This window comes from Pecten maximus, chromosome 9 (assembly GCF_902652985.1).
Source record: "Pecten maximus chromosome 9, xPecMax1.1, whole genome shotgun sequence".
Taxonomy (NCBI): domain Eukaryota; kingdom Metazoa; phylum Mollusca; class Bivalvia; order Pectinida; family Pectinidae; genus Pecten; species Pecten maximus.
Window position 1 is genome coordinate 30,301,404 of NC_047023.1, and position 19,623 is coordinate 30,321,026.

At 35.9% G+C, this 19,623-nt stretch overlaps 1 protein-coding gene across 1 annotated transcript in view; it reads right to left on the minus strand.

Annotated features, from left to right (window-relative positions):
- The window catches only part of LOC117334240, a 44,199-nt gene that overhangs the window by 9,404 nt on the left and 15,172 nt on the right, over positions 1 to 19,623 (minus strand). The window contains exons 4-5 of the mRNA XM_033893736.1: positions 13,022 to 13,132; positions 2,037 to 2,308 (exon numbers count right to left, since the gene is read on the minus strand). Coding sequence (XP_033749627.1) covers positions 2,037 to 2,308; positions 13,022 to 13,132 — 383 coding nt within the window. The remainder of the gene's footprint in view (positions 1 to 2,036; positions 2,309 to 13,021; positions 13,133 to 19,623) is intronic.

A 19,623-nucleotide genomic window follows, 5' to 3' on the forward strand; every position in this document is an offset into this window, starting at 1 on the left:
ACTTCTGCATACCGATTAATGTTAAATAGGCTTGCTGTCGACCAGGAGTTAAAACTAATTGAGTTGGACGATATGCATTTCCAGACGTATTTTTCTCTACCATTGAGTCGGATTACGTAAGGTGTTTTACCTATATACAATGCTTACTTACAGTTTATATATAATCTCCCCTCATATGTATACATGATAACACGTGTAACGATTTTAAAAGGGTTCTACAAAAGACACACCTGGCACCCTTCAATAGCATTTGAACTTTAGAAACAGTTGAACATAACATTATTTAACTACATCATACAACTGTTTCGTTCTTCTGGGACTCGCCAGTGATACTAAGGACCTAAAGTGTTAATACTTAGGAGACAACGAAATAGGTCGAAAGAAATGTCAAAATCTGGATAAGAAAGCCCAAAGCATACAAATTTTAATATGCTGCAATATTTGTTTAACAGAATGTCAAGCTCAAGTGAATATTCTGTCACAATTCAAATAACGTAAAGCGTGGCATGCAGATCATTGCAAACAAGGCCCATGTAGTTCAAAAGTTCAAAGTTGCTTGCAAGGTCGACACTGCAGATAAACATATACATAAACTTACATAAACCGAGTTCTCCCCTAATGTAGCAACAGTAGGACAGAGTATTCCTGTCTATATGGGAAGGACGAGCAGTAAGACAATACTTTAAACCTAACATTGAACGATACAAGACTAACGATAATTGATAAAATCCGTGACCCGTCTAGATTTAAACATAATTACTCAGCCGAGATAAGTAAAATATCGGATTACCGTAAAAGAAGACGTATCTTTGATTGAATATCTTTGTATTTCCAGTTCCGTCTACTGGTTAGTGTAATCTACCATGAACATATTACCACGAGATTATATAGTTATCGTAATACATGGGCCATCATACACTGATACCCTACACCCCTATCCTTACCCTATACTGACTATTCGTCCATATCTAGCTCTCGGTATTGTTGATGTTTAGAAAATACCCGTTATACTATATTGATGTAGCGTCATCTTGGTTTAACGATTTTGTGTTGGTTTAAGACTACAAACATGGCTACTTTTGTGCTTGACCATCAGTATAACACAGACAAAGTGATCCCCATTGGAACCAGTATGATGGAACTGTTTCCTCAATCCACGTTGATTGCATATAGAGACGAGACAACAGTCACAGTAAGTAAACCACCCGAACTAAAGGCCGAATGAAACAAAATCCGACTAACATTCTCATTGTATGACACTCATCGTTTAACCCAATCAAAGTATGGTTTGTCAGTATTCAAGTATCTATTCGTCCCACTTATTTACAAATGCACTACAAATGATTCTTTAGATTGTAAACTGGGAAAACAGAAATATTACACGGCATGTTAACGGTGATAAATATGCTTGTTATTCCGTGTACGTTTTATATGTAAGGTATGGATTGTGTATATTACGTTGACGGACATACAAAAAGTGTACAACAACCACGAACGCCACTGAGAATGACATGATTGTGATATATATTATACCCTGATAAGCTTGTTGAACCCAGCATTAATATATATATCAATAACAAACAAAGGATAAATCTAATAACAGTTTAGATATTTCTTTTGTTGTACCCTTAACCATTTGACACGGCTCTATTATGATAAGAAATTATGACTCATCATAAATGTATGCGAAATATATCCTTTCAATAACACAATATTATCACATGGCCTTATAAAAATGAACAAAATTAGAAGTCCTATAAATAAGTAATTCTTATGTGAGATTTACATTTGACGACATCATCAGTAAGATATTTCATAAATATCATATCAACGTATTCAGAAGAAGGATACATGTAAACGATGTGCTCAAGCAACGTTATATCATGTATCATACGACAAAAGGAGTTGGAACGTTTCCCAGCTTACGAGATTTCATTTGGAACTAGCGCTGTAGCTAGATAGCCGTAAAGGAAATGACAGAGGGAACATTTATACATTTATAGATTGGATAACTTTAGTATAACAAATGTACGTACCTCTTGGTCTCCGAACACATAACCTGGTTCAGTAGAATTCGGTCGGTCTTCTATATCGTCTGTGTTATGTCCTGGTCTGGGATTGGGCCAACTGATCCCAAGGGATGTGTTTGGACGTGGGTGAGGGGGATGAGGCACTTTTTCCTTGGAGGTGGATTTGGTTTCGGGTTCTGGCCAACAGATCCAGTGATGCTCTTGTCTGGGGTCGGGGGTTTTGGAGCGTGCTTCCTTGGGTGGATTGGGTACCGGAGTGGCGCCTGAACGAATGTTTTCTGAAAAGTAAAGAAGAAGGTGTGAAAATATCCCATTTAAATATCAGCCATTAGTTTTTCGTGGCGCTGTATCACACTAGATGTATTGGATTGTAGAATACCATCACGTAAATTGTAGGTATTTTTTGTTAAAAATACGAATCTGAACCAATGTACACAAACTAAAGAAAAAACTACGAAAGAAACAGAAAACGGAGAAAACAAAAAGATACTAGAAAAAATATATGACCTGCCGGCACAAAAAGTGACGAGACTATTACTGATATTGAAAAACGTTTGTTAGAATAGACTTAATAACATTCTCCTAAATTCTTTTCTGATCCCAACTGAATAACAATGAGTTACGTACAAGTACGACCCTATTACACGTCCCCTAGAGACATGTGTCACAAACTCACAATAGACCTACTGGGTACAATTCAACATGAAACAGCAAGCGTCTGGTGTGGGGAAAGAAGCTGATTACTTAACATTATCTTAAGCATAATCTATATAAGTACACGTGCAGTATAGAAACGAGAAAAACCTGTTTGACGTCCTAGTCTAGCATGGGTAGAATATGATATTTTGTGGTTTTGTTAATGTAGTCGAGAAATGAAAAATGATTCAATATTATCAGACAAGAGTTGAAGGATAAGCCTCTGCTCTTTTGATAAACCCGTCCATATGTTTGTGTTAGAATTATAAATGTTTCAATATTAACACTGCCTTTATGATAACCACTTAAAAGCATCGCCATATGTTTTACGTATGAATAGGCATTATCACACCTAGAGATAAAGTATAAGAGGTGTAAGAGGCGTAATCAACGGGGACTTGTCACCTTGGATTCTAAGTACCCGCAAAGTAATGAACAAAGACTTGGGTTCTGAGTACCCACAAAGTAATGAAGAAATACTTGGGTTCTGAGTACCAACAAAGTAATGAATACAGACTTGGGTTCTGTGTACTCATAAATAAATATGATGTTGGTAGCTTAGAAACATACACTTTCATTACAATCAGGTCCATATGATGAGCTATATGTAATGCGTGGCATAAAGGCTTGAATTATACCCCACAACGATAGCCAAAAATGACAGTAAAATAACAATATATACTGATAATAGAACAAATCACACACGGGGTTGGATTATTTAATTACTATCGCATCTTTAAGGCAATCTATTCATGGTATACTTACGGATCAAATGTCCCTGGTGCCTAAAGTCTACGTGCATCATGATGGCTACATTCTCCTCATTATTTTGTGCTTTACATGTTACATTTGTTAATACGCACGTACTACGTACGTGCCAGTCGATTTGTATATTTATATAACTTATATTGGGCTAAAGATTTTCTCGTGTCGTATGATAGCTGATATCTTTTGTCTGTATATGATTATATATTTATTTCTGTATTATAAATAATACAGAGGTACCGGAATACCTGATATCGATGTACACGCTTATAGCATATCGGGTTACAGACAAGAACATCAATCCGTCTAGCTTAGACAAAGACTAATCAGATGAAGTTAGTTGGCATACATGTCATGGAATATCTAATTTCATATCCATAAAGCAATATATAATAACTTCATTTAAATTCCTGACAATACCAGCGCCACCCATGTGAAAACTACAATAATATTGCATATTGTTCATATTCTGTGAGAAAAACAATCTATACATCTCAAAGTATCCATTTTACATCATTTATGTACCGTATTAATGCATAATACAACATATGACTGGCATTATACAATATACAACATTACTTATCAAGCTGACTCTCCATTTAATATTATAGCACTGTTCCACTAGAAATGGAAAATATACTAACAAAACACAATAATATGAAGATGACAAAAAAAAAGAAAGAAAAATTGAGCTTATTATTGTAAAAAATGTCTGATTAATATCAATTGGTTTCATTAACAATCATACCTGCCTGCACCAAACGTCTGCTACTGTAATATCCCAGACAGGTTGGCCCTGGTTACGACTTTGACTTAGTAGGGTGGCTTGTCAGAGAGAGAGTTTGAACGGCATGGATTAAAAGTTCAAATCTGCCGAGATATGTATGAATAAAACGCCTAAAACGTAGGCGCGTAAGTTCTGTTGGCTCCAATGCCGATAAACGCAATGCATTTAACGCTTTAATGCTTATACATGATTTGAAATTTTATGTAAATCTTGGTATTTGCTTTTAATCATCTGAAGTGTTGTATAGGGTATTGTACCGGGGACTAATCGGTTTAGCGTGAACATGTGCACCTACTAATTTGTATATGATAGTTGTTCATTTCACAGACCATTAGTTGTGACAGACGGTAACCATAAATCACTTAGATCATTTGGCGGAATCAACATATGCGACAAAAACTATAACTACATTATCCTGTTTTTAATAATAAACTGGATAAGCGGATTTATATATTGTCTGACTAATATATCTATTTATGTACGGTAGAAAATGCTCGATAAAAAGATGAAAAAGCATCATGGTATGCTTAGATATATTCATCATTATATTTTAAAGTATTGGAGACGGCTTTGTAGTGAATTCCAAGTTTTATATATTTTCCTATCCCTGTGCATGCTACTTTATAACAATGTGCCTGGTTATAAAATACACATTAAAGGTTCAAATTTCACCATTGTCGTGTAATTGAAAATCGAAGCTTTGTTTTGTTGATTTACATTAATAGATCACCGCGTTTGTTAGAATGTTAATCAGACCATAGGTATTCTTCCTATGAGGTCTTGTTCGAAATAATCAAATTCAAGTTAAAATCACAATACCTCAAAATCGGATTAAATATCAACAATAATAGGTAAGGGTGGTTATGTCAGGAATACACCAACTGACCATCACTACATGGATTATATGGTGACACGGGATATTGGCTGTCGTGTAAAATGCTTTCTGACACAATAGTGCACAATGATCATCGACATGGTCAGTTACATCCTCATATTGCTGTTTGACACAATAGTACATAAAAGCGACATTTTCTTGTGGTAGGATGTAGATTTAATTTACTTTTATTTAAAACTAAATCATAACGGAATCACATCTCTCTTTTATGTTGTAGTAAAACAAAACAGATTTGATCACCAAAATACAATGGTTCAGATTTTCAGCAGGATAAAATCAACTGTATCCATGTATGTTTATCAAATATTAGGCAACACTCCCATTTGATTTCGGCAGATGTCTACTGAAAAGAACATTATCTTAAGTCATTTCCAAAAGAAACCTTCAATATTTTTTAAGATTCAGTTATATTGTACTGAGTTTTCTCACTGACATGACTATTGAAGTTTATGAGTGTATGGTGTTCCCATGGCCATGTATGATGGGGGCATATGGTAGTATGGTGTTGTTGCCATTACGTTTTCTCATGACCATGTCTATTGGAGAGATATAAGTGTATGGTGTTCCCAAGGCAATGTGTGTTGGAGGGATATGAGTGTATGGTGTTCCCAAGGCCATGTGTGTTGGAGGAATATGAGTGTATGGTGTTCCCAAGGCCATGTGTGTTGGAGGAATATGAGTGTATGGTGTTCCCAGGGCAATGTATGTTGGAGGGATATGAGTGTATGATGTTCCCAAGGCAATGTATGTTGGAGGGATATGAGTGTATGGTGTTCCCAAGGCCATGTGTGTTGGAGGAATATGAGTGTATGGTGTTCCCATGGCTATGTATGTTGGAGGGATATGAGTGTATGGTGTTCCCATTGCTATGTGTTTGTATGGTGTTCCCAAGGCCATGTGTGTTGGAGGGATATGAGTGTATGGTGTTCCCAAGGCCATGTGTGTTGGAGGGATATGAGTGTATGGTGTTCCCAAGGCCATGTGTGTTGGAGGGATATGAGTGCATGATGTTCCCAAGGCCATGTGTGTTGGAGGGATATGAGTGTATAGTGTTCCCAAGGCCATGTGTGTTGGAGGGATATGAGTGTATAGTGTTCCCAAGGCCATGTGTGTTGGAGGGATATGAGTGTATGGTGTTCCCAAGGCCATGTGTGTTGGAGGGATATGAGTGTATGGTGTTCCCATGGCCATGTATGATGGGGGCATATGGTAGTATGGTGTTGTTGCCATTACGTTTTCTCATGACCATGTCTATTGGAGAGATATAAGTGTATGGTGTTCCCAAGGCAATGTGTGTTGGAGGGATATGAGTGTATGGTGTTCCCAAGGCCATGTGTGTTGGAGGAATATGAGTGTATGGTGTTCCCAAGGCCATGTGTGTTGGAGGAATATGAGTGTATGGTGTTCCCAGGGCAATGTATGTTGGAGGGATATGAGTGTATGATGTTCCCAAGGCAATGTATGTTGGAGGGATATGAGTGTATGGTGTTCCCAAGGCCATGTGTGTTGGAGGAATATGAGTGTATGGTGTTCCCATGGCTATGTATGTTGGAGGGATATGAGTGTATGGTGTTCCCATTGCTATGTGTTTGTATGGTGTTCCCAAGGCCATGTGTGTTGGAGGGATATGAGTGTATGGTGTTCCCATGGCTATGTATGTTGGAGGGATATGAGTGTATGGTGTTCCCAAGGCCATGTGTGTTGGAGGGATATGAGTGCATGATGTTCCCAAGGCCATGTGTGTTGGAGGGATATGAGTGTATAGTGTTCCCAAGGCCATGTGTGTTGGAGGGATATGAGTGTATAGTGTTCCCAAGGCCATGTGTGTTGGAGGGATATGAGTGTATGGTGTTCCCAAGGCCATGTGTGTTGGAGGGATATGAGTGTATGGTGTTCCCAAGGCCATGTGTGTTGGAGGAATATGAGTGTATGGTGTTCCCATTGCTATGTGTTTGTACTGTGCTCCCAAGGCCATGTGTGTTGGAGGGATATGAGTGTATGGTGTTCCCATGGCCATGCATGATGGGGGCATATGGTAGTATGGTGTTGTTGCCATTACGTTTTCTCATGACCATGTCTATTGGAGAGATATAAGTGAATGGTGGTCTCAAGGCAATGTATGTTGGAGGGATATGAGTGTATGCTGTTCCCAAGGCCATGTGTGTTGGAGGGATATGAGTGTATGGTGTTCCCAAGGCCATGTGTGTTGGAGGGATATGAGTGTATGGTGTTTCCATTACTATGTGTTTGTATGGTGTTCCCAAGGCCATGTATGTTGGAGGGATATGAGTGTATGGTGTTCCCATGGCTATGTATGTTGGAGGGATATGAGTGTATGGTGTTCCCAAGGCCATGTGTGTTGGAGGAATATGAGTGTATGGTGTTCCCATGGCTATGTATGTTAGAGGGATATGAGTGTATGGTGTTCCCAAGGCCATGTGTGTTGGAGGAATATGAGTGTATGGTGTTCCCATTGCTATGTGTTTGTATGGTGTTCCCAAGGCCATGTATGTTGGAGGGATATGAGTGTATGGTGTTCCCATGGCTATGTATGTTGGAGGGATATGAGTGTATGGTGTTCCCAAGGCCATGTGTGTTGGAGGGATATGAGTGTATGGTGTTCCCATGGCTATGTATGTTGGAGGGATATGAGTGTATGGTGTTCCCAAGGCCATGTGTGTTGGAGGGTTATGAGTGTATGGTGTTCCCAAGGCCATGTGTGTTGGAGGGATATGAGTGTATGGTGTTCCCAAGGCCATGTGTGTTGGAGGAATATGAGTGTATGGTGTTCCCATGGCTATGTGTTTGTATGGTGTTCCCAAGGCCATGTGTGTCGGAGGGATATGAGTGTATGGTGTTCCCATGGCTATGTGTGTTGGAGGGATATGAGTGTATGGTGTTCCCAAGGCCATGTGTGTTGGAGGAATATGAGTGTATGGTGTTCCCATGGCTATGTATGTTGGAGGGATATGAGTGTATGGTGTTCCCATGGCTATGTGTGTTGGAGGGATATGAGTGTATGATGTTTCCATGGCCATGTATGCTAGAAGAATATAAGTGTATTGTGTTCTCCCTTGCCATTTATGTTGGAGGGATATGAGTGTAAGGTGTTAATTTTGCCATGTATATTGGAGGTATGACTGTATGGTGTTGTTACCATTGCATTTCCCACGGTCATGTTTGTTGGAGGGATATCGTTTTGTGGTTTTGCCTTTTCTAATAGTCAAATTTTGCAGAGAGATATGATTCTATGGTGTTGTTGCCATTGCGTTTTCCCATGGCCATGCCTGTTGGAGGTATATGATTGCATTGTGTTTATGATATGTCAATTATACCATGGTCATATTGGTTGGGATGGCGATTATTGTATTGTGACCTCGATTCTATTAGAGAGAAGTGGTATGTTAAGATGTTTCAATGTTCATGTTTATTGGAGAGAAGCTGTATCCTGTCGTTCTACAGTAGTTGATCTGTCTATCACATTTAAATGGATATTTGAGCTATTGTTTTATTTAGCTCTTCCACTTGACGCTGCTTTCAGTGAGGTTGTCATATTTTGGCAATCCTGATGGCCTTTCCACAGGTGATATGTTTGTTTGTGATGGGCTGAGTGATGGCTTTGTAGATCTGAGTGATATTGGATTGTTCTGATATTATTGTCCATTGAAGAAAGATTTTAACGGATATTCCTATTAGTTGCATATATGGGATACATTTTGTTTTCATAAGTTGTTGTATCTTTTGTGAGGAAAGGATTGTAAGGTATACATGAAAGATAGCATAACGCTTAACCAATTCCAGTAGTAATTATTGAAGAAAGATCGACGTACATGTATTGGTTTGTTCCAGTATTTGTTTACAGTGGAATGAGGGTGATATCCAAGTCTTCGTTTGAAATCAACAGCGAATTCTAATAAGTAATGACTTAATCTATTGATGTATTTTCAGCTTCCTAAATACCAAAAATATATCACGAACGGCATACCTGGGTTGGCTTCTGTGCTTTTTTGCATACAAGAATTTAACAATTTCTACACACTATTATATCAATTTTATCGAATCATATAATTGGGACATGATAGGTAAGTAAAATCAAAATGTTCTTTTTGAAACCAAAATCCCCTTTCATAACCCGTTTTTCCAAAAATGTAACACCACTGTTCAAAACGTCACTTCTCTACTCCGATATCCATACTCATATACAGGGCACTGTGCACTGATCTAACAGCGTCCCATCGACGCCTATTCAAAGCTGGTAGACGGTATTGTACTTCCGTAATCATACCACAAAACATATGGGAAGTGGATATTGTCTGTATAAAAATACTCATCAAATTACTTGCTGGATTAAATATAATTCACATATAAAATCTAACAAGAACTGACATCTACAATTATAACATTACAAACAGGTTTTCTACCCGAATCAATTTAAATGAAACAGTGGAAAACATTATTATTTGATAGATTCGATTATTGACGTCACAGTTAATGCAACATTATTGTTATGCAGTGAAACACAAATCTGCATGTCACTTGTTCCTGATTAAAGAGCTTTAGTCTGATAATGTGTTAACAGAATTTTGTTTCCCCCCAAAATAATGATAATTCGTGTGACAGTGAAATGCACCCAATGGCATGTTGGTTAATGGCTTTGTTCGTAACACTAATAATAAACAGGCGTTAAGGCTGTACTCTCTGACATCGGTCATTATACATGTATACAAAGGGCGTAAGAAACAATTTGATATTATAATGTAAACATGTATTTGTTACGTAGTGTAACATAGCATGTCTATATACATTTACACTCTGAAAACTGCAAAAAATATCTGGTGTCATTAATGTTAGTTTTGATATTTCTTCTCTGCTGATCTTATCTTCCTAGACATCAATTCTAAATCTGTTTTGAAGTGAGGGTTATTTCGAAAGGTAAAAGTCAATAAAATAAATTAGGAATTTTTTAGTTTTATATTATTTCCATTACTTTGTGTTCATCTCTGTATACCAACCATGCATACATAACATGTCACACGTTTTTTTGTGTTAAGTGAAACATGTCAAAATGAATGTATGCGATACATATTCAGCAGTCTAAGGATCCCTCTGAATAAATAAACATGTAATATGAGTCGTGGTATTATTCAAAATAACCGTGTTCAGTGCATAGATACAGTGAGAAAGGTAATGCTATGTAACTGTGTATTGTTAACTTCTAAGCAAGTTAAATAACCAATCTATATTTATTGCAGATGGTAGATTTATAACAGACGGTTACAAATATCCTATTTTGTGAAGTTAGTTTGCTCGTTTAAAAGCCAAATTGATTTTAATTCAATTCGTACGTCGAACATAATTCTGTTTTTAAATGTCCATACATTTATACGTTGTGTCGGTTTTCATTCAGTTTTGTATGAGCAAATATTGGAGCAAACTTTCAGAAATACAATTATTATAACGAAGCCGTATCTTATAATTGGATGGTTGACTTTCCCACCTATCTACATCAAAGATCAACGATATTCTACTATACATACCTATATCATCATCACTAACGATCGGATAAAACTTTGTCAGTTGAGGTCTCTTTAGTATCGCTCTCCTGTTCGATTTACTTGGTATAGTTACAGGCCAAACTCCCATTGTGGTGAAAAAAGTACGAGGCACTAGGCCCCCTCTATAAAATTCGTGTGTTTATAAAAGCCATTTCCGTTTGTAGTAGTCCGACACTGATAAAGGCCGAGGTAGCGAAAGTCCCTCTGACTACCGATAGCCTACACACAGACCACCATTTACTAACTTCCGTTTTGTTGGGTTAATACAATGTTTGACATATCGTCTGGGTCGTTGAAAGGTTTCTATTTACCCTAAAGTTATCAGCAGACCCCATTCATCAAAGTGTTCAGCTGCGTACATTTCAAACCGTATAATCGACTTGAAATGCTTTCAATTATGTCCACCTCCATCTGTCAACAGCATTGCTTTAGGGATTGTGACGGGGAGATTATCTTTCCATATCCTTAAATGTCCTTGTATATGTGATACATCAGGTGTTGTGGTATCGTTTTAGATACCATATTTACCAGTGCGGATCATTATACCTAAAGTATTTACACAAACATATACAGCTCCACTACCACAGATCATTGTTACCACCATGTACACACATCCTCTTAGCTGTAACGATTGGTTTCTTATTCTCCATGTAAACTAAATTAAAGACAATATTGGTGTACATATATTGGCCTGATGTTATAATCAGTCTGCCATGTCAATGTCACGGGATATGTATTTTCATATCCGACATTACATCTAACGTAGAATTTGAGTATTAAGAGAATGTGACTTACCCATTATTCTTCTATGAGGTATATAATTTCAAAATTAAACATTGAGAATTGCCAGAGATCAATGCCTGCCTAAGTGGATTTGTTGACTTACTCTGTTACATCTATAATCATTTATCAAAGACAAGATGGCGGTTGTGGATTAATGCAAACACTGAAAGCTTTTTAAACAATACATATAAACAGTTCACCATTACTTAAATAAACCTCTAATCACATTATCCAAGTAAACGGTCGGAGAGTAATTATTATACATATAATACCAGTAGTATTGTGAGCGGACATTCTATAAGGCGCAGACTATTGAATATTATACCCACATGCCTGTACTAATATGTACTAACCAAAGTCCTATTTTTTGTTTAAAATCTTGTTCTGTATACTTTCAGTATCAATTTGAGAAATAATAGCTGTCAACTATAATAAACCGGCCAAAAGATACATTCGTTAAATTCTTAAAACTGTAAACACATATAAAATGCTAGAGAACACTTTATACTGTCAAAGACTATTGAATACTTCATTATATTATCAGATTCTACCGAGGAGTCTTAAATTCTCAGAAAAAAACCCTAATACTTCTCAATGCTATAAAACTGCTTTTAGAAATACTTTCATAAACTAACCAGAATTAACTGTCATAACCTGGCATACATTGAAAACTACATACCTCCCTTTATATTAAAGACGACTAATCTATTTTATGTCTTACAAACTGGTATAAACCAGAATCTCCCTGATTTAGTTCGGTTGACTATTAAACTGATACAATACCATATAATAAAACACAATTCTTTATTAACGAATTCCGGCCCACATGGGGCAATATAGGAAATACAATCACAAAGAGGTAGCGTGGCCAAAAAACAGATGAATGGACATGCATTTATACTAATGTAAATTACAAACACATAAACAAAATTGCTTGTAACATGCTCATGCTGTAACCTATGACTTGGAAGTCAGCTAGATTAGCTATTACAACATCATTATACAATGGGTACAGAATTAGTTTGTATTATTTTAAATCTGACATAATGAAATTCTACAACAACTTTAGAATATCCCCATCTTCATTATTCTTCAACCAGATGTATTTTTGTTCTTGATCGAAACTTGAAAAATTGAGAGCTTTCATACAACATAAATTAAATAGCTCCATCCTATCAGCATTGTGTTTAGTACATGATACTAGAAAATGAGTTTCATCCTCGATACAGCTCTCATCTAGTTCGGTTAATTATTAAGCTAATATTAAATAGTATATCTCATCTAGTTCGATTGACTATAAAACTGGTATAGATATTTTCTCCGATGTAGTTCGGTTGACTATGGAAGTGGTAAAGTTAGTATCTCCAGTTTAGTTCTATTGACTATTTGACTGGTATAAAATAGTATCACTGATTTAGTTCGGTTGACTATTGCAGTGTTATGGTCATACAGGACCAAAGATCTTTACATGTGTTGGAGCTGATCGTAAGCGTATGTGTAACGTACTTACCGACAAGTTCACTAGTATCTTGGTTCTGTTTCTGGTTCTGCAGTTGTTCAGTCCTAGCATGAAGAGAGTCAGCCGCGTTTAGGATATTGTACATGTAATGATGGGACGGATCTGTGGAAGAAAATAATAACTATAAACGAAACTCAGCTTTAAGTTTGCTAACATGCCGAATAAATGCGAATGCGTATACAGTTTTAATCACTTCGTTGTGTAGATGAACCTTCAAAGAAATCTGGTACTGAATAATTGAGTGACTTTGCTGCTAAATCGGCTATATGCTTCAGCTACCTCATCATCACTTTACATAAGACGATGCTTCACTCAGCACACCAGTTAACGTTACATGGAACAAGGTACATTGTCATACATGTAGTCGTGTGTTCACAGTACACAGTATACTGATGTTGAATATGAGTTAAATCTCAGACGTACATTTATGAAACGACGTCCTGTCGTGTATTTGTGTCAAAATCGTTTTTTAGACTTCGACATGTGTTAAAATATCGTCAGTTTTGCTAAAAGCTACTGTGTCAATCGTGTTCACAAGTGTCAAATGTCATTTAGTAAGACACCCATATGCATCAGATGTCATTTTGACATATTTCAACATGTTTCAAATGTAATTTTATCAGGCGACAACATTCATCATGCATGTGTATTTGAGAATATGTACAGTTTAGCATGTCTTACAAGCCACAATTATGATGACTTTTATCAAACAACTGTAATTGTATGCCACCTGGTTCGGTTTCCAAGAACACACAATTCATTGTTCATACACTTTCATTTATCCCTATCTGCCTATAAATGTAATCTTGTTATGTCCCCATGAGTGACGTTAACAGACAGGTTCGAATGTAAATGTAACTTTTTTCTGCTCCCATGAGTGATGTTTACAGACAAGTTTGATTGTATTTGTATAATTCCACCATACTTTGTACATATGGTGACCAAAGGATCCAGCTACATTTTATATTCAGAAATTACGAATATCTATAAACTAGATATTACGATTACATAAGCCATGCTTGTGTTTGGGACTTCATTAGTTGTTGTCGTTATGAACCCTCGCCACTTGACGCGTGTGATTTAGTAGGACGTTGTTCGGTGACAATGTCACATGTGGTGAAGACTTACCTGTTTATATACCAAATTGTTAGACATGTTCTGTTTATTAATTAAATTGTAACTTTGGCTAGAAAGGCAATATAATGAACATCCCCCTATAACGTCCATTGCATTCCTCTGTTATTAGGAATGTCATACCTGTACTAGTTCATCTACCTGTCAATCACCCAGCAGGTCGTAAAGCCAGAGGGACAGCGTATAAAATGTCCTCCGTAGTAATCTTAGTGTACTTATCAATTTTTAAGAACAATATAAATATTCTATAATGCCGTGTTTGTGGTGAAGATAAAGATGGCAAATCTAATAAATTCTGATCCTTGCTCTTCAAAAATACCGGTTATGTCATAGTCTTGTTATATAATTGATATATAAACACTGTCGTTGGAGAACACAGAGCATACTTCTTAAGTATGGATAATAATATGTATAATATTCATACAATTTATTGTCTATTTGCTCTGAAATTGCGACCTTAACGACAGTGAAACAATAATGGAATTAATAAATGATATCTTTGATTGAATGAGCATGCCTCAAGACATTACACAAGGTACACTGTACATTAATATTCCTAACGAATTATAACACATGTCCACTATCCTGTGTATAAGTGGCTTGTTTAAATGAAATACATGTTATTTAAACCTAGAATTTAACTTCTTCGCCAGCTGACAAGTTGTGTATATTAATGAAATATTTGTTTCTGAGAGTGTCAAATAAACACCTAGGTTACAGTGATCTGCCAAAGTTTGTATTAGGCCTACTTTAATTCCATTTCAGGAGATGAATTTCCTTTTACTTACATTCAGAAGTGAGATGTTTCTGCTCTGAATATATTGCTTGGTAAGAGTAATCCAGCCCACAAACATCTCAAACTCTGTTTAATGTTTGTTCTGTTTTGTTTACTCTGTCAAATGTACACAGTTTTAAATATATATTTTCAAAATGTCCTAGCATTGATTATAGACATGTCTGCCTCTAAATAAACATACATTAACACTATGCAAATAAAAACCCATAAAACCCCGTCCAATAGACTAATCAATGAAATAACATTTTAAAATATGACACCTAGTTTTCAAAACTTCGTCATTGAAATTCATTTTAGATATGCGAATGAAATATGCTTACTTCAAACAAACTTCCGATTAATATGAAGAAATACCTTAATTGCAGAGTATGTGGAAGTAATTGTATTGTAAACATTTACGAATTACACCTACATTTGACCTGGTGACACGGTGGAGGTAACGACGTGCACCTGTGCTAGATCGCACTTTTGTTAGCATGGTCCACAAATACAAGATTAAGTCAAAGGTATAGCACTTTCGTCATATTTTCGTTTCTCAAACTAGTAGTTTGTTTGACTTTGAGTAAATCTTCCCTGATGTACTTCACTAGACCAATAAAGTGTGTTAAACTCTGAGTAAACCTTCCCTGATGTAATTCATTAGACCAGTAAGGTATGTTTAACTCTGTGTAAATCTTCCCTGATGTACTTCACTAGACCAGTAAAGTGAGTTTAACTCTGTGTAAATCTTCCCTGATGTACTTCACTAGACCAGTAAAGTGAGTTTAACTCTGTGTAAATCTTCCATGATGTACTTCACTAGACCATTAAAGTATGTTTAACTCTGAGTAAATCTTCCCTGATGTACTTCACTAGACCAGTACAAGTGTGTTAAACTCTGAGTAAATCTTCCCTGATGTACTTCACTAGACTAGTACAGGTATGTTTAACTCTGAGTAAATCTTCCCTGATATACTTCACTAGACACGTAAATTATTATTACATCTGAGTAAAATCGTATATACGACAGAGGTAGACTTTATGCTTTACTATACAACAGCAGCAATTATCTCCGCTAGTAATCGAACTCTCTAATAGACGATAATCTCACCATGATTAAGCATAATGTAATACAATTTTCTTCCAAGGGGAGGTAACTCGTACATGACACATATCGTTAAAGACTTATACATTGTACATGTTTATCGTTTTGTTAAACTTAATTATCAAATAATCTATAAATATGGTAATGAAGAGAGTAGTTTATGAGACAACAATATATTAATAATGTTAGAAAATAGCACGTTAAATAGATAGCGACCAGCTATGAATCTTTAAGTAGGCTGCTATCTCAATATCATCATATACATTTAAACGAATTTTATGGTTCTAATTCTAATTGATGTATTTGAATTCAGTTTATTTATGAAAATGCAATATTAACTTAACCAAACATATTGATGCCTATATACATAGTAAAGAAGTTATTATTACAAATCATTTTCAAATTACTAGGCGCGCACATATTATTGAGTCTTGTGTAATTATATTATAACCAATATTAAGGAGTGTATTTTATACATGCTTTAACAGTTGAAAATTTAATAAAATTCATAGACTTAACCTTTAATAAAATACAGATAGAAAAGGTTATCCCAAAATTGAATTGATAACATTTGAAGTTATATAATCGTCTCACATGAAATCAATAATATATATCAGATTATATAAGAGTTAAATACCCCACTATCATATATAGTGTAATTAAATATCAGTATAACAATAAACCTACCTTTTGTAACGTCTAGCACAAAATAAGATGTTAACTCTCCAAAATCAGGATTTCGAATGACTTATTAGGACGATTAAAATGCATTGTAGTCTAGTAAAATAACGCCTATATGACGGAGTGTGTGATCCCAGACAGGCTACCGTCCAGATGTATCACAATACTCAGGTCAATTTAAATACCACGATAATATTGATCTAAGGTCTGAGTGATTAAAAGGCGTTGGTAATATGTCTGTGAAATCAACGGACATTTTCATTTCTGTGTCTCAGAAAACGTATACATGTGATATAAAGAGCAAGTTAATGGACATTTGATAGGTAAATAGCAACATTGTGTGTGTTTTAGGTTATTTATGTTTGTCAAGGTTTCACAGACAAATAAAAGTTTGGAGGAGAACAAACATAGATAGGTCACACACGGAGTATGCTCTAGCTCAACATCAAATGCATCCTAAACAAAACAAACTTAATGTGCACGGAAGTTATGTTTACATCAATCTGTCCGTGTATTGCTGCACTGGAAATAGTTAAATTAAAGACATTAAGCACTGAAAATAGTTTTATGATTAACATTCGCAGGACAGCGTCTTTGTATATATGCATCCCGGTTTTTCTACGATATTCAACACTGATACAAAATACCACTCCAACAAAATCTGTCTTAATCTTAAAACTACAACATAGCCTGTCAGAAATCTACAACTACAACATAGCCTGTCACAATCCCACAACTACAACAAAGCCTGTCACAACTCTACAACTACAACATAGCCTGTCAAAAATATACAACTACAACTTAGTCTGTCACAATCCCACAACTACAACAAAGCCTTCACAACTCTACAACTACAACATAGCCTTTCAGAAATCTACAGCTTCAACATAGTCTGTCTGGTATTAATTCATCATCTATCAATGAGCTTTGTAAACATATCAGTATGTAGCACATGCAACTGATATCACATAATAAAGACACGAAAGCTGAACATACAATCTGGCACGAAGAAAGCTGAAAATACAATCTGGCACGAAGAAAGCTGAAAATACAATTTGTCACGAAATCTAGGACTTAAATAGCAGATGTGGATATAAACTGTTAAATGAAATATACACTGTTTATGAAAACTTGGTAATGTTTGCAACAAAGCAATTGGTAGCGCAAATATCACACATTTCAATTTTTATGACATTCGGTTCATTCTTTCCTTACATTGTAGTTCTCTTAGTTTACAGTTAAAGTATGAGGCTAAGGAATATAAAAAGTTCCTGGTTCTCTGAGACCAGGTCTATTTCCCAAAACGAAGGTACAGTATCATATATGCGCCGTTAAATAAAGATTGTATTGTATAAAGTAGATGTCCTGTGCCTCTTTTACATTATTTGCAGGCAAAAGTGAAAAACACAGAAGAGACTGACAGCAGTCAGATCGATGAATGTGATCAGGAATCTTTCCTTTTTAGGCTAACGTTTGAAATAAAGATAAGTATATCTTAAAAAAAAACGGGTTTTTTTTTCGAAACCATGATATCATCAACAACAAATCAAAAAGTCATAAAGTTTGTCTCGTGACGTTTGTTTTAAAATGGGATGTACATGTAGGTCAGCATAACCTGTATATTTTAAAGTCAAGCTAATTTTATTGAAACGTCGGTACAAGGTTTAAGAGGCAACACAAGTCTGGTAAGCCTTTAAAACCGAATACTTTATTTCAATCTTGTGGCATTTGTTTTCATTGCCATCTACATGGTAATTAAGGGATTTATAAATAGTTTCGAGTTAGAAATACAAATGTATGTCTCCGGTCTGTATATTGAAAAATAATGAAAAAGATAAAGAACCTGGGGAAATAAACCCGGTCTCAGGAAACCAAAAACTTATATCCGCTACAAATGGTCTGTACCGATACAGTATAATGTACCCATACCGTAACGAATTGTTGTTATGAATAGTCATTACCTTGAAGACCTACCTGAGTATCAGAAGAGGTATAGTACGTTACTACTACATATCCACTGAGAGCTGTAAGATCTGGTATTACATAAGCTTGTTAGAAGTCACTAAGCCAATTAAAGTGGTAAAGTACGAGGGTACTCATACTATAACACTAGTTCGTCACAAAATAAATTGCATCCTAATACTTCTAAAACCAATCAGTGTTCTGTCAAAATATTAATTTAAATCATACAATACAATTATCTTTGGATATGATTGTGCATATACAAACAAATTACAAATAAATGGCACCTAAACATGTATATTGCAATTCAACAGCCACCTTATTCAATTAAGCCGCACAATACAGCTGTTTTATCATGTTAAAGCAAACAAGACAACGGGTTGCACAGAACACCTTCCACATAACCTACCTGTGTAGATGCTGTACGCCAACACTGATGTTAGTGCTCCAGGTACGTCCCGTGGTAACTGTAGATCTACAAACTATCCCCGGCAATAATACATAATTAAACCGCCACGGAAACACTAACTTTTCATACCATAAAATCGCCCAGCCATACAGATTTGTCTGGGAAACCATACATGTCATTTCCCTCACACCTGGCAGCTTATAAATACACTGTACATATTACTGATAGAGACAACGTACTTTCACATCCCTGGTTAATGTAGACATTGCAAGAGATTTGTTTCTTTGTTATACCCGAGGAGAATCGAACACTTTCTTTAATGTACACACTTGACTTGTTCCTGTACATGTATGAGGTAGATATACATGTATACCGGTTTGTAAATGTTTTCATTTCGATAATTCTAAAAACAAAATGTATTTTTCGTCAACCAAAATGTTAACATGCATCGTAGGGTAATAAATACGAATATGTCAATCATTATCTATCATTAGTTGGCGAAGTAATCAATAAAATACTTCAAATCT